This window comes from Mustela lutreola, chromosome 10 (genome assembly GCF_030435805.1).
Source record: "Mustela lutreola isolate mMusLut2 chromosome 10, mMusLut2.pri, whole genome shotgun sequence".
In the NCBI taxonomy this organism is placed as follows: domain Eukaryota; kingdom Metazoa; phylum Chordata; class Mammalia; order Carnivora; family Mustelidae; genus Mustela; species Mustela lutreola.
This window is the reverse complement of record NC_081299.1, coordinates 91,799,121-91,820,512: the sequence shown is the minus strand read 5'-3', so window position 1 is coordinate 91,820,512 and position 21,392 is coordinate 91,799,121. Positions and strand designations below refer to the sequence as shown.

Below are 21,392 nucleotides of genomic sequence, written 5' to 3'. Positions count from 1 at the left end.
TAACAAGTCAATCATGTATACCCTGGAGAATAGAGGACTTTACACCGAGGTAAAATGAAAGTCATTTAGGACCTGAAATGTCTTTATCTTCTATGAATAAGTGTAACCAGATTCAATTACTGACACATAATATCCCTAATTAAGAATTTGTGGATCAGATACTTCTTAGTAACAGTAACGGACAGGAGAACTGTAGGGATTTAGGAAAAGGGCTCATGTAAGCAAAGAACAGTGGTAAAAGAGAAATTCTTGAGTCAAAAAAAAAAAAAAAGAAAAGAAAAAAATCCTTGGGTCAAACCCTGTCATTTCACGGGCAAGAATATTGAGCCATAAAAGGTTAAATGACTTACTCAAGGATCAGAAAGGCAGGAATAGAACATCAGACTCCTGACTGTCTATCCATATCAAATTTTTACCTCCTAGGTCTTTTCTCTAGTCCAAAATTCTGCAAAAATCTATGAAAATGACCAAAGCAAAATCTAATTAAGGAACCGACATCATCTGAATAAGATCCTTGAAGGTGATAACTATGTTTAGTCATTTTTAATCCCCTAGTATGTAACATAATCCCTCATAAATATCAGGTAGTCAATACACTTTTCATTAAAGTAGTGATTTTGTTCTTAGTAGAAAAGTAAGTTCTTCAAAAACATCTAATGCTGCCATGAGCATTTGACATGTATGGTGCCATTACTCAGGATATTTCCTTTGTGATTACTTAAGATTAAAATCACCAAGGATAGGAAAACATCCATTGGTTGTCTGCCAGGATTAGAAATATGAATTTCTATATTTTGGACCTCTATCAAGCCTGGTTTACTTTTGGGTTATATGGCCTCTCTCTAAATAGAATTTCTTCCAAGAGTGGTAGATCCTTGTTCTTTCCAGATTTTGTAGTAAGTAACCACTTGGGATCTGGCCTACCTACATTCAGATTGGTTTTTGCTTGCTAATTTTTTTTTTTCTTTCATCAAAGGTATGCTCTTCTTTCCTTCACCAGAAACATAGTTAATAAGTTTTGATTCAGGATTACATCACATACAATATCTTACCTAGTGAAACTTTAGAGAAAAAGCCTCAGGACATGAAAAACTAGAGCCCTCTTCCCTGCTAGAGAAGTCCAGGAACCCCACAGAATACATTTTTTGGATAATAAGAAAATGTTCTACAAAGTCTCATTCTGCTATTATATTCATCTCACAAATAATAAGTGTAGAACTATATCTTATGACTTTTTAGTGGGTTTCTCTTAGTGCACATTTCACAACTTTTAGTTTTTTTGGTGTTTTTTTTTTGGGGGGGGGGGGTTGATACTTCTTTCTGCCAAAATCTCAGTGATGTAGTAAACACAAACAATCTTGTGTGCATTCAAAAAGCCATCAAATATTGAAGCTTTGGTCACATGTTTTGATGATTTGATGCAATTATAAGCCCTTATAAACCAAAGATACATTTCAAAGATCCAAGAAACAAGTTTTTTTTAAAGTTATTCGGAATTCTGGGCCTATGACAGCCACTTAACTATGAATGAACTAGGTTAGGAATATGAATTTTATTGTCTTTTGAAAACCTTTAGGGTTTATGCATTGGACAAAAGTTTAAAATGCTATTCTCTTTTGACTAATAAATGGTAAAAGTGTTTGGCTACGTTTTTGTTCTTTTGTATGTTTGCGTGAATATTTTGGAATTCATTGTAATGACCATTATGCAATTACACTTGATAAATTTTCAAGTTGTTCACTGGTGGAAAAATGTCCATCTTACTTGTCATGCAAGAAGCAATGACCAAAGAAGTGTGTACTTGCATGAAAACATTAGCACATTCGAAATAAGGAAATGGATTATCTGAATATAGTATTTTTTGTTCAGGTGAAAGTTATACAGGAGTCTATGTTACTTCTGGTTTGGCAGACTTGTCTAAATATAAGGAGGATGGTGGGATTATTACCGGGCTAGGTATTTCTCTTTTAATAACACATGAATAGCCAACAAAAAAATTTAGAAGTGAGAAAATTGATTGGAAATAATAAAAAAGCAGTATTGTGGAAAAAATGGGAAAATAGTATGGTGGCAGTTATTTTCAGACAAGTTAATTCTTTGATCTTTGTATTACCCTAGTGAGGCATATGTGGCAGACCTTGTCATCATTCTTGTTTTACCATGGAGATTTGCCCAAGGTTATAGTTTTTTTGTTGTTGTTTTTTTTTTTTTAATAGCAGAGCTGGAAAGAGAATGAGCTCTCCAAAAGCCACATCCCTACTGAATGGTAGTGATTTTTCCGAGTTTTCCTAGAACTAGTACTGATGTATATTTAACTACTAACAATGGTTATAGTATGGTGGCAGCTAGGATCACAGATGGCTCCTTATCAAAGGTTATAATTTCAGTCACCGTCTTTGTCCTGGTCTTCTCTCCTTTTCCAGTCCTTTGGTTCTATCACACATGATCACAAAGCCTGTCAGAATAATTCCAAAAATAGTGCTTGGTACAAGCTATCCATCATCCATCCACCCATCTGGTCAGTAAACTAATTTGTATATTTGCCTAGATTCCCATGATTCATGCCTACCCTGTATGTCTTCTTTCCACCCTATACCCAGACTGTACATTTCTGACAGTGAGAGAGGACTAGGTACAATGACAGTTGCTCTGGCCATTCCCCATGTCTGATAAATTGCTTAGTAATCTCCACAGCACCTTCATGCATACGTTGAAAGTGTTTAGGGCATTGTAACTTGGGAAAATTTCCAATCTTTCATAAATAACCATTAATCTGTTCCTTTTAAATTCAGCTTTCCACATCTGTTTCAAATTGTTCAGTGCTATTCCAGGAGTGCATTAAACCTCCAATCCAGGTGGTATTAAGGGGATAAATGAGCCACAGGGAAAAGACACTCTGTATTTTTCTTAAAGCAATCTTTCTCCTTTTTGCAAAGTTAGGAGCCAAGCAATTTACGATTAAGATTTTTGGAGGATATCCTCTGTCATTTTAAGCCATCCTCGTCTATGGGTTTTGAAAAAGCAGTTTCAGCTCTGCTATGTTAGCACCCATTAATGTTTTTCTCTATACTGGTAGATTATAAATATCATTTCTACCATCAAACTTAATGTAGTTTTAATTCATTATGGTTTACTGTGGATTCTTATTAGGGAAAAATGAAGAACAGTTATAATCTAAGATCAGTTAGAAATAAGGAAGTGTTTGAATATGCATTTATATTTATGATCAGGAATTTCAGAGAAAGTTATCAATAATTTTAGTTTGATACATTTTTCTACAGGGAGCAACTTGCTTTTCAGGACAGAAGGCATTATTATTTTATGAATTATTATTTAATATTATTTTGCTTTGTATCTGCTCTACTTTAGTTAATGAAAATTATAAAGGTGCATCTTTTCTTACCATAGATAGCCCATAACTTATTTTCTCAGAGACTTCCCAAAGAAAATATTTTCATCAGAATGAATCAACCGGGACCGTTAGATTTATAAAAGTCTCCTCGCATAATAGAGAGAATGCTCAGCAGAATAAATGCATATAAAGATAGAACTCTATGGTACACCAGATGACATGTAACTCTGAAAGAGGGATGTTTTCAAATTGACCTCGAAGATGTGAAGGGACTGTCAAGAACCAATATTAGACAGGGGGCTAACTAGAAAATAAGATTTTTTTATCTCTGGCATTTGTAAGGGGCATAAAAGGAACGACACGTTGATTATTTGACCCACAATACACTGCCCACCCAGGAATGCAAAGAGGAAGAAAATTCAGCTGCATGCCTCTTTCAAAGTTAGTAAAAATTTCATAGATCATCACATAAAGTGCACAAAATCACTGGCTTTGCAAATGGCTTATTTCGTAGCTACAGTCTGCTGTTCCATCCACGCAGCACAGGGGACTGACAGCTGCTCCACCCATTAGCATTAATGAATTATCAATGTACATCCCACACACATCCACCAGGGAAGCAAAGACACTCCTCCTACACATTACTTTGTTTTTTAATCTTCCAAATGTTGTAGGATGCTTATTACCTTAATAAGTGGAAAGTCATTGAATACAGCACGTATTCTCTCCCATAGCTAGAACTGACATCTCCTAGGATGTCAGGAAATGCAGCTTTATTCATCTGTTAAGATATGTTAAATTATCTCTCACCTCTTTGTTATCTAAGGGATGTCTAAGACCATTAAAGAAATGTAACCTGCACTGCTAAGGCATTTCATTGAGGGAAAAACAATTCAGAATGACCTTGGTACTCTGTTGAGATATAATTTCCCTCTCCTGAGGAAACTCCAGTAGTGTTCTTGAAATGTAGAGAAAAAGAACAAAATGGTTTTTGATACAGTTAACTGTATGTCCTGGTTTACCCCTAACTCTCCCAATGTATTCCTTTTGTCCTGGCATAGTTATTAATTACTACCCTTTTCTCTCAAAAGATCCTGGTTTGGACAGAAAATTGCATGTTTACCCTAGTTTTAGGACATTCCTTACATGACCATGACCCTTCCTCTAATGTCTAGGACAGTTTCCATTCATGCCTTTCAGGTGGAATCTTGGTTCTATAAAGGAAGAATGACCAAAAAAAAAAAAAAAAAAAAAAGCTGAGCCTGTCCATACACCTTCAGAAGTTAAAAAATTCATTAATGTGTCTCCTAGTCTTACGTTTGTGTTCTCACCTCCTTTCTCTCTGTTTCATGCATTGTCTTCTTCAGCAGGCTGCTTGCTTCTATAAAATGTCAGAGATAGGTCAAGCAGTGCCATTATAAGAATATTTTCCTATGTAGAAACATTCAGTGTTTCTCAGTGCCTCACTGTGTAAAACAAAGTGTGGTATATTTTCCTCTTTTCAGTTAAGAGGAACTTAAGCTCATGCTACTCACTAACATGGAACTCTCAGGTTGAGAAATACCTCAAATTGCCAACATTTATGAAATAGTCACTCTGTATTTGCATTCTCTTGTAAAAACTGACATTGTTCTGGATTCCAAGAATTCAGTCCAGTAAAGGAAAAGACCGTGTAGACCAATACTGACCTCCACGATACAGTGTACTACAAACAATCTGGAAAGGTGTCAGAAGAGGACAGGGTGAGATTAAATTGCGCCTGCAGAGTGAAGATGTTTTTATAGAAGAGATGACAGAGTAGGAATGTGTGAGCCAAGCTTTGGGGGAGGAATAAGTGAAAGGATCAATCTGTATGAAGGACCCTGTGTCGGTTTGGTTCTAGATGCTGGTCAACATGCCTGTGACGAGCTATCACTGCTTCTCTTGAATGCTGCTTTCCGTAGATGAAGACCATGGGCTCTTTTTCTGACTAATGTGAATTGACAGTTCACCATTCTTATAGCTGTAATCTTCCAGGTTGCTGATTTCTCTTCAGCTCTAGTTTTGAAGGACTATCATAGAGCTCTGCCTCTGGCCTCTCCCCTGCAAAACAGATTTGTTTCCTTTAGTGTGCTCTCAGAGGTCTGATTTTACTTTTTAAAAACAGTCACTCTTGTCTTTTCCTCTTCTGAGGCTTCTTTGGTGTAGGGCTCCCCCCACATACCCGTACATGTTGTACTCAAGTAACAGTGCATGCAGTCATGTAAAAAGGTCTGGCTAGGCACGCAGACCCCAAATATCCTGGTTATTTTCTTGTACCTCAAGGTCATGCTTAAAATAGATAAGGCACTCCGAGAATGCAGTTGAAGGAGATGAACACTTCATTCCAGCCTTATAGCTACTGTGTTCTCATCACCCTCCAATCTGTGACTCTCCTCCCTCTGTTCCATCCTTCTTGCCTCCTAGTTAGACTAATTCCTATAAGCTCTTTTATCTTCTTCTGTATACATTTTCTTCCATGATAGTCTTGCTCCATTGACTTTCAAGTTCCCCTCTGTGTAATTGTCATCTAAAACCAGGTTATCTATTTGGGTGGCTTATGTAATCACCTCCATCCTTGGCAGCTGGACTCAAGTCTTTAGCTCCCATGATCTCCTCTTCACCCACTCGCCAGGCAAGCCCAGTTGACTCTAGTGCCACAATATCTCTAGTACCAGTTTCCCCTCCACCTTTACTGTGATACAGTTCTCTAATGATACTCTCACCTACCACACCATGCCCATCTACAAGCCAGCTTGCACACTGAGGTCAGTTTACGCCTTCTAAAGCACAGAACTGCATCACTGAAACCCCCTCACCACTGATAAATCCAAATGTCTCCGTCACACTGGGTCCCTGCCGCCTCTTAGCTCCATGTCCCTCCATCCTCCTTTATGAGTCTAATGCTTGTGCAGAGAGGCAGTACCGAGCTCTGAAGTTAGAACATCTGAATTTGAATTCTGGTTATGTCACTTGCTGACTCTGTGATCATGGGGTGATCATTTAACTTTACTGTACCTCATTTTCCTCACCTGTAAAATGGGGATCATAATTGGGCCTACCACAAAGGATCACTGTAAAGATTATGAAATGCTCAGAGTGGTGTATTCAGTAAGGATGCACTAAGTATAAGCCATTATTAGACTTACTTGTGTTTCCTATGCACAACCTGTATTTTTACACCCCTGTCCCTCTCTCATGCTTTATTTTGTTTTCAAAATGTTCTCCTCCATTTCCATTTCTATATGTTCACACCCCACACATTTTATATTCACGTGCCCCTGCTCTCTTCTATGTAGCTTTCAGACAAACCCCTAATACTGAAAATATCTTTCCAATTTCCATAGCCTCTCCTCTGCACCCAAGAATATTTAGCTCTTTTCACCATGTATTAAATGGATGTGTATATGTATCTTCATTCTGAGAAGATTAGGGGGAGACAGGAAATGATTGATGAATTCTTGCATTTTCCTAAGTGTTTAACCAAATCAATATTAGATACTGTATTTGTTGAATAAATGAATGAATCTTCTACTTGTTCATTTACCTTTTTCCCTGATACGCAAGTGCGATACAATTCTTGAACCTTGCTCCAATGAACATCTTGTCCTTGCTCGGTTATTTGCTTTCCCTCGGTCTGAATCCCGCCTTTCCTCTTCTCTTTTCTGTTCTTTTTACCTTCCTCCAACCCTTCCCCCTTTCCTGTTATACCTTCCCTCTCTCTTTCCCATACCTCTTCCACCTTTTCCCCTTTCTCCCCCTTCTTTTCTTTTTCCTCCTCATCCTTTAATTCTGGATTCCCACTTTATAAAATTCCCACAAACTCATAGCTAAGCTCCATGGGCACAAAAGGATGCTGTTTCAAGAGGGAAATATTTGCTGAACATTTTTTTTGTTACTTTTCTTTGTCAAAAATAGTTGAGCATGTAATATGCAGTCATAATGCTATTTACTCATCTTAGCTACTGAGAGGAAGAAATGGTTAAATAGCAAATAAAAATAAACCCAATTTTTGGACAAGAAGAAGGCATAAGAACTTTTTAATATCATATTCTAATTGCTGTAGTGTGTTTTGAGTGTAGTCTGTCTTTTTGCAGAAAGGGTAGGGTCAGCGTAGGGTCAGTGTCATAGTGTCATAAGGTTTTGTGTATGTTTGAAGTAAAACAGAATGTTACATTGTTTCAGGTATGCAGCATAGTGATTGGACAGGTACATATGTTATGCTGCGCTCACCGCAAGTGTAGCTGCCATCCATCACCATACAACACTATTAAAATACCATTGACTCTATTGCCTCTGCTTTATTCTGTACCTGTATTCCCTGTACCTTTTATTCTGATGCCTTATTCTTTCCATAACTGGAAGCCTGTATCTCCCACTCCCTGTTACCCCTTTCATTCATCCCCCCAACTCTCTTCCCTTTGGGAATGACCAGTTTGTTCTCTGTATTTATGGGTCTGTTTCTGCTTTTTGTTTTTTCACTTGCTTTTTTAGATTCTGCATACAATTGAAATCATATGGTATTTGTTTTTCTCTGTATGACTTTTTCATCTAGCATGATACCCTCTGGACCCATCCATGCTGTCACAGATGGCAAGATCGCATCCATTCTTATGACTGAGTACTATTTCATTGTATGCGTACACCACATCTTCTTTATCCAGTCGTCTATCAATGGACACTTGGGTTGCTTCCATAGCTTGGCTATTGTAAATAATGCTGCAATAAACATAGAGGCTCATGTATCTTTTTGAATTCATGTTTTTGTTTTCTTTGCATGAATACCAGTAGTGGAATAACTGGATCATATGGTACTTGTATTATTTAAGCTTTTGAGGAAACTCAATACTGTTTTCTGCAGTGGCTGTATCAATTTACATTCCCTGATGAGTTTTTTTTTTATTAAGAAAAATTTGTTCAAAGGTCTCCAAGAGTAAACTCATATTTTTTTTGTCCATTTGGTGTTTAGGTTTTCCTAAAAGTCTGCTAATTTCTTCCCTCTCTTTTCATTTATGATGTCATTTTAACCTACAATCCTTCCTCCAACATCATAACTGTCTTTACTTGATCAGCATCCTGTCATTTCTCCTAAATCTGAAAACTATCTAAAACATCATCATGTTGTTTTCCATTTCCACAAGTCTTGAAATGTCTCCTATCTTGTTGGAGGAATGTTCTTATGAGTTCTATTAAAGATGCCAATAGTAACCATTTAAATCACATTTCTAATTGTGAGCCTGCACAAAACCAATGTATCTACTTGTATTAGTGAACATAAAATAGAAAGATTAAATACGCTGTTATCTCTAAATTGGATTGAGGGATATAAAATTAACAAGATGGAATGGTAGTTTGGGAAGTCAAACTTGAATCCTTCTTTTATAATTGTCAGATGAAACAACACCTAACGTTTAATAATTTTAAAACCTCTTTGATTCTGCTTTCTTTCCTCAACCATTGTAGGTTAATGTGTAGGAATGGATAAAACATGTAAATAATTCTGAGAATCCTGATTAACAACACTATGTACAAAGCATTATGAGATTATCATTTGTGGTAAATGGGTTCTCAAAACTGATATTTTTTTTTTTCCTAATTTAGGGTAGAAATTTAGCATCTGGAGAAGTTGGATTTTTTCCAAGTGATGCTGTTAAGCCTTGCCCGTGTGTAAGTATGAGTATTTTCTTTCCATTTTTTCCTGGTTTTGATGCTGTAATGAATTGTGCAAGAATGTACAAAGGATATGGTCTTATCACTCAATAATTTTATTAATGTTTTCTGGAGGGATCATATAATTTCAAGTTGAAATACATGGTCAATGTTATTATAATTCTAAAATCTTCATGATTCCATTGTCAGGAAATATTTTTTTTTAAAGATTTTATTTATTTACTTGACAGGGAGAGAAATCACAAGTAGACAGAGGGGCAGGCAGAGAGGAGGGGGAAGCAGGCTCCCTGCTGAGCAGAGAGCCCCATGCAGGTCTCGATCCCAGGACCCTGAGATCATGACCTGAGCTGAAGGCAGAAGCTCAACCCACTGAGCCACCCAGGTGTCCCCTCAGGAAATATTTTTAATTGATACAGGCAAGGAGAAAATTCGACTCAGTAGAATTTACAAAATTAAATTGTCTATAAGATGTTAGAAGGAATAAATCAAAGCTACAGATTAGGTGCAATTTCCCCTTTTCCCATGGAGGTGAGAATGGTAGGCTCTAATCTATTCCTAGTCATTTGGGGCTATAGAGAGATATTATACTTCCCCTGGAATACGTGAAGGCGAAATAGCATGAAGTCCTCAAATCCTTCAACCAAATCTCGAAGTACATTTTTCTGTGCTTTAGTTTGTCATTACTATTAATTTAATATCATAATGACATTTTCTGAAAACATCAAACACATTAGATACAAGGAGAAAGAATGAGCGTTCAGTCAAACATTTTGAATGAATATAACATAAAATGTACTTTCTGATGTTTTATTAGATTTATAAATTTCTGTTTAAGGTGACATTATTTTATTGTAAGCTGATGTTTAGGGTAGATTTTTCTATGAAACTTTTGAAGTTCTTGATTTGAAGTAAATGAAATTCCTTTACTAATATAGTAGAGCTGATGGTTTAAAAAAAAAAAAAAAAACAACCACGAAACTCCTTAAATTATCTTGCTGGCTATAATTTACTTCTTCCTTAGATTTACAAACTGGGCATCCTTTTCAATATCATAAATGTCTGCCATCCTTGATTTCAGAATGTAGGCTGTAAATTAATTTACCATACTCATTCCAGCTTCATTAATTTTAGAAGCAAAGGGAATCAAAAAGAATTTGCTATTCTATTGGTTCTGTGATCTAATGTCACATGTTCTTATCTAATAATCTTAGAAAATTGTTGAACCTTGATACCACTCTTATTTAGTTATGTAAGCAAAATGAGTTTTCAGTTAGTTTTCTATAATTTGTGTGAACAAGATTCAGGCTCCCTATGCTTAAAACAATGATATTCATATGTAGGCAGGAAGCAGGCTGAGATTATACATTCTAATATTAAGATGTTTGGGAACCAAAAGACATCAAATCAAGAACATTAAATGTTTCACTTATCAAGTTATGTTATCTTTTTACAGCCTCTTGAATATGGCATAAAATGAACATTTGAAGTTTTATTTTAGGAAAATTCTGTCACATGGCAGGTATTTAATACAATTGTTTGTATGAATGAACAAAGGTATGAAAAAAGAAGCAAAATTTCCTAGCTGAACCTAGGTAATTAACAGTAGTAGATACTAATTATATCAGCTTACAGCAAATGGTATTTGATGACTTAGTTAGAAGAAGGGAAACCATGTTCAGAATTTTAAGCTGGTAAGGACTTAAAGAGGAATACACAATTATGCGTGGGAATACTAACTAAATGTGATTGTTTTACAGTGCGAAGTTAACAAATAGTCACTAAAATTTTAGTGCTTACTTAATGAAATTATAGATTCATTTGTTCGTTTAGGATAAGTTAAGTGAAGATAAATGGGTGGAGAGATTGGAAGGGAGGATATGTTGAAGGAGTTTGGAAGATGGTGTCTTCTTTGACCTTGGGACATTTTGTTTATTAGGGCCCATGAGTAGTGTGGAATATTTCATTCTGAACTCAAAAGTTATTCTCCAATATGTGTTGTGCCAGTCTAACAAAAGTTCTGAAGTATACAGTTAGAAAATTAGAACTGAGGAGAATGCAAGAGGAATATAAATGAGACAGTTTCATTTCTGGCAATATGGTGACTGGAGACAAAGCCTGGAGCTACGGCACAGTGCAAACTTGGATACCTCTTTGTGACTCCAGAAGTCCTCAGTGGATGAGCAGGAAGAAAGCAGTTCCACAGAAGATATGTCTGTCTTCATCTTGGATCTGAGTTGGGAAGAAAAAAGAGAGCAATCTCCCCTAAGAATTCCTAGCTTTAGATGCAAAGACCATCAAGGAGTAGGGCTGAAATTGATACCAGCTCTGTGTCTACAATAATTCTAAGCTAGAAATAGTTTAAAATGATTCCATGCTGATTGTGTTTCCAGTACAAATACAGATTGTCTCTGGATTGGAGCCTCATTATGCACAGTCCTTAAAGAATTTCTATGGATAAAGTCCTAGGGACTTTAACACAGTATGGGATTTTCACATTCATGATTAAACAAACCATCTTAAGCAAAGTTTAGCAAAAAAAAATAAAATTCAGAATTAGATACACAAAGACAGCAAATATTGTAATTATCAGGTACCAAGGTCAACTTTTTGTATTTAATATGGTTGAAGAAATAAAAAAGAATAAAACTCTAAGAAGAGAACAAGCCACTTTCTAAATTTCTTGGATGTATTTCACAAAGAATCAGGCAGAATAAATGAAATGAAAACCTTAATGGAACATTACATGACATATTAGACACAGTTGGCTAGAAAATTGGAAGACAAATCTGAAGAAACTTCTCAGTGAATAATCCAGAGAAATTAAGAAGTGGAAATCTGAAAGAGAATGAAGTGATAAAGTTCAAATGCATGTTATTGAAGGAGAGAATAGAGATAGTGTGGAAAAGCAATTTTCAAATAAATAATGGCAGAGAATTTTCCAGAACTTATGGTAAAACTAATCTCAAGAGTCAAGAAAAGTGTATAAAATTAATCAACACGTACACACATTTTAGTTCATTTCAATGGCAGAACATCAAAAACAAGGAGAAAATATTAAAACCAACCTTAAGGAGAATACAGATTACCTATAAAGAGTTGATGACTTGACTCATAGCTAACACCAGCAATAATGGAGGCAACAAAAGTTTTCACTTCTGGTAGTTGCCAAGTAGCCCCTGTTGGATCATACTTCCTGCAGAAAACAGCTACAAACTCTGGGCAAGATAGTAAAGCATCAGCAGTCTGAAGGCATTGGCTAAGGGAAGAGTTGACACTCAATGAAAGAGGATGACTCTAGGCTAGCTTCTTGGTTTTGGGGCTGGCTTGAGAACAGACACTGGGCTGCACCATGCAGGGTAGTTAAAATTCAGAGAGAAACCTCGTAGTATCCCTAGCTTGAAGAAGCAGAGTGTGAAGCTTGAAGAAAACTTCAAGCTTGAAGTGGAATGGGAAGCCCGAAATCTTAGAAAGTGTCAGAGGGGGAGGGACCTCAAGTTCTGTGTATAAACTTTGCCTCAGTTTGGCTGCCTGGTGCAGACTCCCAAAGTGGCTCAGTTGAGGCTAAAAGAACAAAACTGAGAATTCATCTGCCTCTCACCACAGGGGAGGTAGTTTGCTGTTGGAGTTCAACCAAGTTAACTGCCTACTTCAAGAAAAATCGCACTCTTTCTAGAAGCATCATGGAATTCAGAGCTTCTACAGTGTATTATTCAAATTGTCTAAGATACTACCCAAAACTACTCAATATGTAGAGGAGGAGGAAAACACAGACTATACTCAAAAGAAAAAGCAATCAAAGGAGAATGACCCTGAGATGTCCCAAATGATGTAATTAGCAGGGAAAGATTTTTTTTAAAGTAGCTATTATAACTATGCTCAAGGACATAAAGGAAAGCATGTTCATAATGAATGCACAGGAAACCTCAACAGAGAAATAGGAACTATTAAAAAGAACCAAATGGAGATTCTATAGTGTGAAACTTTAATATTTCAGGCAATAAGAATGATATGTTCAAAGTTTTGGAAGGAAATTAGTCAACTTAGAAATTTCTTTCCTTTGTAAGGATGAAGTAATGACATTTCTAGCCAAACAAACACAGAAAACTTACCTCTAACTTACCTCTAACTGTCTGCTCTAACTCATATAAGATGTGCTTCAGGGAGAAGCACATATCTTATATATATTATTTTACATGCATACTCTATATCCAGTAAAATTTTTTTTAAAACTGTGTGACTACAGCCAGAGTTTAACAATGTAAACAGCCTCTGATGAAGGTAGGAAAAAGGCATTAGGGAAAAATGATCAAAGATGAGAACACAGTCAAAGATAGGAAAGTATCCAGAAGAAAAGTCTGTATTGTTTTATATAAGAAGTGGGGAGGGCCCAGGACAGATGGAGAAGGGTAGGATCCCACCCTCAGTATAGGAATCAGTGCCGAGAAGATAGTCCTGGCACTTCACCTATCAGAACATATTCACCAAAGAGTGAGAAAGCTCTGAAAGGACAACAGACTGAAATAGCCTGGGATTTGGTTCTGCTCTAGAATGTTCTATCACCCTTTGTTTTTGTGGATCTTTCCGCTTTCAACATAGAATATGTTGAAGTTCTTTTCCCTTCTCTGTCCCCTCTTTGTGTTATTGGTTTTGTTTTGTTGTGTTGTGTTTGCTTTTTTGTTTCAGCTCTCTAGGGAGAAGGATTGATTTAGGAATAAGTATGCATTTAAAGAATACAAAGTGGGAGAAGGAAGGAGGAAATACTTTTCCATCAGATTTCCGAACCTATGTATATCTTCTAAAGAGAAATGATTGAGAGTTGATTCCTATTTGTGAAAACAAAATAGTATAAGAAAATATTTGTAGGATTTGAATGGGTGTAATATATTCTAAAAATTATTTTCTGTGTATTAGGATTTTACACGGTGGTGAAATTAAACATGTGATCCATAAGATAAAAATATTTAAATACTAATAACTTTGGAGATGCTCTGGCCAGAAAGATAATTTTATTATATATAACTATTAATCTGGAAGGTCAAAATACTAACAGCCCATTATGAAAACTGACATAGCTAAGAGATGTATTTACATTGATCAGAACTCTGTTAAAAATTAAAGGTAAAAGAGATTCATGGAAAATTTCAAAATACAAAACAAATTATTCATACTCCTTATCTTTCCTTAAGAATCTATAAACTTTGTTCTCCTCTAATATGTATTTTGTTATTCTTGGAATATTGGTGTACATTCTTTGGCTTTGTTCATTTTCTAGTTATAATCAGCAACTAGAAGTTTTTTTCTTTTTCTTTGATTGCACAACAATTGTAACATTGTTCTCTTTTGCAAAGCACCATAGGAGAAAAGGGAAAAATGAATATTTCCCATGATTTTTCATCAATAAAAGGTTTGCCAGTTGGTAGACTTCAAAATCAGAGGTTAGAATTTGTGATACAAAAGAAGAGTGTACATCCAGTATGTATTTTTACTTTGCCTGTTTTCTAGGAAAGCAGAGTGCTATTTGAGTTTCCTAACATTTTCATTTATATTTTTGTGGTACGATTAAACTGCCTTGTAAATAAATACCAAAAGCTTCCAGTTCATATTTTTCCTGTTATCTCCCCTCTTGGAGGTAAAATGAATGAAAGAATGAATTAAAGTGAAATGAATTATTTTCTTCTTATCTGACATATACTATGATTCACTCTGTATAAAACTGCGAATGGATAGTTCCAGGACTGTGCTATTTAGGGTTTTATAGAGCTGAGTCAGCGCAACTGAATTAATGATTGATTCCTAAAAGCTTCCCTTAAGTAAACTTAATCTATTTTTTTTGGCTTTTTATATCCTAGGTGCCCAAACCTGTAGATTATTCTTGCCAACCCTGGTAAGTATTAAAAATGTTTATGCAGCTAAGTTGAAATACCACAACCTTAGCTCAAGGATGCCTTAAATATGGAGGTAGTAAACCACCTTCCATTTCTATTTGTCCTGGCTAAAGGTGTTTTCAGATACAGCAAAACACGATAATGAATTTATATATCGCTGACCTTTCCATAACTTCATCAGAGTGGTGTGTGTGTGTGTGTGTGTGTGTGTGTGTATATGCATTCACACACCTGACTAAATTCAAAGTTGTAACAGTTACAGAAAAGAGTGAGTCATAGGCAAATATGTATCTTATATTTTAGAAGAGTAGATTTCATGAAACAGAGAAAAAAATATATGATTCCATTGTCTGAAGCTAAAAATTAGTCCAGAAAGGATAGTAGATCGTAAATCGTAATGTGAAAGGAGCAAGATGTATTAATGTCTCATGTTCTGGGTCTACATGGAGCCCACTTGTCACTTAGAGGCTAACATTATCACTAATAGAAATAAGGAAGCAAAGGGGATGGTGATTATTACTTTTTAGACATGATGAGTTTAAGGGGAAGTGATATCTTCAACTGGAAAAACTCTGTTTAGGATCCAGAATAGTGGTGATCATAGATGTTAATGACTAATATATACCAAGAGCTTACTATGTGCTTAGTATTTTACATTTTATTTCGTTTTGTGTTCCAACATCTCTATGAGGTAGGTTGTTATTATCTTTACAGATGAGGAAACTAAGGTTAAGTCCATGCAAGTAGTGAGCACTAGAGCTGGGATTCCAAGTTATGCCATCTGTATATTGCCATATTGCCTCTCTAAGTACGAAACATGGGCTTATTTACTTAATTATGTTTGTTTCCTTGAGTTTTATGTTTGGCTCCTCTTAAAAGGACTGCATCTGTTTTATTTTCTAGATATGAAATATAGGCATGCAAATTAGATATCAGTATATGTATATAAATGAGATACTCTGAGAGTTTATAGTACTAGTTTAGTTTGCAGGTGTAGATAGAACACCTGAAATGTCTTGTATTTTTAAAGTGTTCTTGGGATGCCCAGGTGGCTCCATCAGCTCAGGTCATTATCGCAGGGTCCTGGGATTAAGCCACATATGGGCTCTTTGTTCAGCAGGGCGTCTGCTTCTCCCCCTCTCTCTGCCTGCCACACCCCTTCATGTGCATTCTTTCTCTCTCTGACAATAAATAAAATCTTTAAAAAAATTTTTTAAAAAGCATTCTATTTTCTATTCTATAACCAAAGCATAGAAAATGCTCAGTTGTTATAGGACTACACTCTCCAAAGTATGGAATTCTTCCCATCAGCCCCCTTGCTCTCCCCAACCATCGAGTCTGCGCTCTGCAACTATTACCGGCTTTCTCTGACCTCCCTGAGCTTGCTGAAGAAGTTATAGCAGGCTTTGATAGAACTGGGAAGCTTTGCTACATTTTTACTTAAAGATAAATTTGAGGTTAGAACCACATGGAATTAAAAACCATGATCTTGACAGGAATTAAATTTGGAAAATAGAGCTGGTAGCAAGGATAATCAAAGGGAACACCACCAGGAGCTGATAAAATCATGAGAGTGTGGTGATCAGCTTCCTTCTCTTTTATTATTTTGCACATAACTAGGCATAATAGCTATCAGGGTAATGATTTTAAAGATAAATATTAATGCCACAAACTACATGGATTTCATGAAATAAACTGAAAAGAAAATAGAAAAAAAGAAAAAGAAGAAGAAAGAAGAAAAAGAAATAAACTGAAAAAGAAAAAATAAACTGAAAAACCTAATCTCCTGTGCCTTGAATGGTTCCCAGGTACAGATTAGTTTTTGAACAGTTTGTTTTAAAATGCACCCTTGTAGATCTGTAAAATTCTATTGAAAATATTACTTAGAATAGTATTGTTCCTAATGATGATAAAAATCAAAGTGTTCAGATAAGGGAAGAGCCTTGGAGACAGAAACAAATAAAGATATTTCATAGTAAAATTTTTAAACTGCTTTTTTTCTTTCTCTTGAGCAACTTAGTTTATTCACACTAAACAGACAGTTTCATGGGAAATGCTTTCTGCTGGGGGACAAAATGGTCAAGAATATCAGAAATGGAAACTTCCAATTTTGGAAATACTACACTGTTTAGAGAAAATGATGCTGAATGATGACATGTGGTTCTCAAGTCATCAAGAAGTTGGATATCCACCAACTGCATTGTCTATTCATTACATCTCCATTTAAAAACAAGTTACTCTCACAAGGTAAACTTTGTCTCTTGGGTAGAATCAAGGTGATTATCTTCATTTGCCTGGGTATGGAATTCTAGGTGAGAAACTATTTTGCATCTCAGATTTTCAGACTTTGCTCTATTGTCTTATAACTTCCAACTCAATGACATTCTGATTTATTTTCTTTCTTTCTCTCTCTCTCCCCCTCCTTCCTTCTCTCCCCCACCTTCCTTTCCAAGAGAAGAAATCTACAGCTTTATTTATTTACTTGACAGTAAATCCAAATCCTTTAGGGGTACAACATCAAATGGATTCTGTGGCCAGTGCCTTTAGTAGGAAGGTTGCTTTGGGATTTGGCGCGAACCATGTCACTGTTTCTATGAGCCTGAGTTACTTTTCCCCAGATTACTCTGGTTTTGTTCCATTTGCCACCAAGAGTCATTGTATTGCTCTTTGTTTTGTACACGTAAGCATATCTCTGCCTAGAATTCAGTTTCATCTTGAGCATAAACACCTTCAATTTTTAAGAAGAGCTGTGTGCGTCCTCTGGTTCTGGAGGCCCCGCTTTCTAGACAGCAAAAACGGTCTTGGACCACAGCCTTCCAGTCATATTTGTTGGATTTAGGAGTCCTTTTCCCAGCAGACCTCCACAGTTCCAAGATGGTGGGAAGAGACCATTCTGATTTCTGATTCTTTGTATGTAGTCTGATTGTGTGTGTGTGTGTTGGCAGGCGTCAGGGGGGCGGAGGGCGGTGCACATTCTGCAGGCAGGGATGAGACGTGGGGCTTAAAACTGGGGAACCATCTGAAAATCCATATGAAGAACAGGATGCAGGTGCCAAGATTCCTACCCCATTCTCCAAATAGTCAGACAACTTACTTTTCACTACCATAGCAGGAGACAGTAGAATTAGAAGGTTTATTATGTGGGAAAAACTGAGCCATGTAGGGCTTATACTTAGAAAGAGCAATGCCAGCAGAGATTGAGGGAGATGCTGTGCTGTGGAGTAGTCAAATTAAGGAAAGTCTACACACTGACTGATGACGATCCCCAGGTCCTTTATATAGCTCAGTTCCAATACTGTGACAGCTGGGTCTAATACACACAGACTATCCTCTCATTGCATCCAGACAGGAATCTGGAAGATTTTTCTCTAAAGGAACTGAATAGACTCGGTTAAAAAAAAAAAAATCCGAAAATCATTTGGGTATTATCCAGCCCCATGAATCACATTCTTGCCAAATGATTATGTTCCTACCCAGAGAGTCTGCTTTGGTGCTCCCCACCCCCACTGAGATGCCTCTCTCCCAAATATAAACAGGCAACAAAGAGAACTAGGCATTTGAGAAAAGCCTTGAACTAGAGAGCAAATAGAATAAATGGGGAAAATAAACAAGGAAAAGGCAGACATTAAAATGAGCAGAAGAAAGATTTAGTTTTTAAGCCTTTAATTTATATTCTCAGAATTAAGAGATGACAATACCTAAGGAAGTGAGCTGGATGCTTTATAAAAGGAAAATCAGAGAACAAAAAAGAGCTCTTCTAAATTACATATTAAGTAGTAGAGTTGGAAAATAAAGTCGAGCAAATCCTCCAGAAAATCAGAGAAATAATTTGATAATATGGAAGAAAAGATAGGGAAATTAGACAATTAATCCAGGAGGCACAGCCTTTGTTTAGTGGAACTCAAGAAAGAGAAAACAGAGCAGCAATTGTCAAAAAAAAAAAAAAAAAAAGACAAAATTTTCCCAGAACTGAAGGATATATGGCTCCAAATCAAAGATGCCACTGAGAACCCAGGACAGTACTGAAGTAAAACGTATGGCATTTAACTGGAAGGCACGTTATCATGAAATTTTACAATATAGAGCAGACAGAGTCTGAAAGCTTCCAGGGAGGAAAAAGAAATCAGATCACATACAAAGAATCAGAATGGCACTCAATTGCCAGTGAGAAGACAATAGGACAGTGTCTCAAAATCTGAGAAGAAAAGTAATTTCTCACCTAGAATTGTATACTCAGACAAGTTCTCAATTAAATATCAAGTAAAATTAAAATGTTTTTTCTGGATGGGAGGCTTTCTGAGTATTACAACCTATGTATCCACTTACAGGAAGCTGAAGGATGAGCTAATAAACCAATAAAGAGGGAGATAGAGAATCCAGGGAATGAAACCAATGGGATGTCCCAAGATTGTAATAATTCAGCACGCTTAGAGAGCAAGTAGTAGTGACTAGACCAAGAGAGTCTAGAAGAAATGAATGTCTCCGTAGAAAAAAAATGGACAGGTTTAGTGTATGGTGTTGAGAAGTGTATTACTCAGGGGTTTATCATTCTCTTAGAGAATTTGGAGAGAATTTGCAAGGTAAGATATAGCGAACAAAAACTTGAGGAATTGTTTTTTGGGTGTCGGATGTTCTTTGACTATGAAAACGTGACAAAACTGGGCCAGATGATGGCTTGGCTTTGTAGAGGTTATGGAAACAAGAGTGAGGAGAAGCACCATGAAGGAACGAGCACAAATGGAGAAGAAAATTATTTTCCTTCCTGACACCTAAAATTAATAAATTAAGAATTGTAGTTTGATTATTTAGAAATATGCAAGCACAGATTTAAAAAAAATAGATAAAATGCTTGAAATGGAACTTGGGATATAAAACTAACCAGATGGGGTGATGCTACTTTTTCATTATTATTATAGCACTAGTTGACTTTCAGAAGCTATGTTCATGTGCTCCTTTGACAAAAATGCATATACTATATACTAATTGCAGTAGGTGCCCTGGAGAGACTACAATAGTGTAATAAGAATAATAGAGTGAAGTGTAAGATGCAGGACAACATTCTTCAGATGAGATGGTCAGAGAAGGTCACTCTAAGCTTGAGTGATGAGAAGGAATGTATATGAATTGGGTGAGTGTTGTACAGGCAGTGACAGTCTATGGGAAGACTCTTAAGACCAAAAAGAGGCTGGTAAATTCCTGAACCTGAAAGAAGGTTGGAGACTAGTGAGAGATAAGATGGAAGAGTGATCAGAACATCCCAGGTACTGGGGCGCCTGGGTGGCTCAGTGGGTTAAAGCCTCTGCTTTGGACTCAGGTCGTGATCCCAGGGGTCCTGGGATCGAGCCCCGCATCAGGCTCTCTGTTCAGCAGGGAGCCTGCTTTCCTTCCTCTCTCTCTGCCTGCCTCTCTGCCTACTTGTGATCTCTGTCAAATAAATTAAAAAAAAAAAAAAAAAAGAACATCCTGGATACTAATAGTTCATAGGTTATCATAAATGCTTTTATCCCAAGGTACCATCTGCATAAAATGCCCTTGCCTGTCCTTCTATACTTGCTAGAAATCTCACATGTCTTCCTTCAACAAACTTTTGTATCTTAAATAAGCATTTAGTATAAATTAAAGGTGGGTATTTAAACTGAGTTACCCTAGTCTATGTGTGAATCAGAGAATTTTCTGGAATACTAATTCGTGAAGTTTTGAAATACTAAGTCATGAGTTTTGAGATGTGAAATTTTTCCCTTTAACTTTCATTGCCCAAAATCTCTGCTATATTTTGCCATTGAATGTAAAACATTGTATTTGATGTGAAAGGGTCACTATAGAGTATCTTAACATTGGATTTGGGCCATTGATTATTACTGTTAATGTTATGGAATTTGGGTATGTATAAGGTGCAAATAGTTTAGGAAGAATTCTATTGTTGAAAATATCTACCTTTTATTTTTTAAATTTGGTTAATTTTTTTTAATTTAATTTTATTTTATTTTATTCCAGTTTTCCAAGATTCATTTGTTTATGCACCACACCCAGTGCTCCATGCAATATGTGCCCTCCTTAATACTCACCACCAGGTTCACCTAAACCCCCTACACCCTCCCCTCTAAAATTTCACCTTTTATATGCAAATGTCCTATACGTGATAGTCCCTCCCTTACAAGTCTTTTTCCTTCTTCTTCTCAAACTCCCTGTAAGTCTCTCTCTAACTCAATACCTACTCACTCCTCTCTTTGTCTCGTTTATTTATTAGATAAATATTGACTGGGTGCTTTTATGCATTAGGCACTGTTCACTTTACCATGCTAGCTTTGTAGAGCCTTTGCTTTTCACTTTTCAAAGGACATTTTTTTTGCCTTATTTTTTGAAGCAATGTAATTAGTTAGTATCGAAGTAAAAAACAGCTCTGATCTGCCACTAAGTTAAAATCTTGACAGATACTTACTTTCAGCTTCGGTTCTGTTTCAGGTATA

The 21,392-nt window shown here is 36.3% G+C and overlaps 1 protein-coding gene and 1 pseudogene across 4 annotated transcripts in view; one reads left to right on the top strand and one right to left on the bottom strand.

Moving 5' to 3' along the window:
* VAV3 (vav guanine nucleotide exchange factor 3) overlaps positions 1 to 21,392 on the top strand; it is a 360,704-nt gene that overhangs the window by 309,062 nt on the left and 30,250 nt on the right. For 3 of the 4 annotated variants that reach the window (XM_059137589.1, XM_059137591.1, XM_059137588.1), the window contains 2 exons: positions 8,972 to 9,037; positions 14,890 to 14,924. In XM_059137589.1, coding sequence (XP_058993572.1) covers positions 8,972 to 9,037; positions 14,890 to 14,924 — 101 coding nt within the window. Of the gene's footprint in view, positions 1 to 8,971; positions 9,038 to 14,889; positions 14,925 to 16,937; positions 21,380 to 21,392 lie in introns of those variants that run through there. The other variant, XM_059137592.1, reaches the window with a different exon arrangement.
* LOC131809845 (large ribosomal subunit protein eL33-like) lies at positions 17,396 to 17,749 on the bottom strand (annotated as a pseudogene).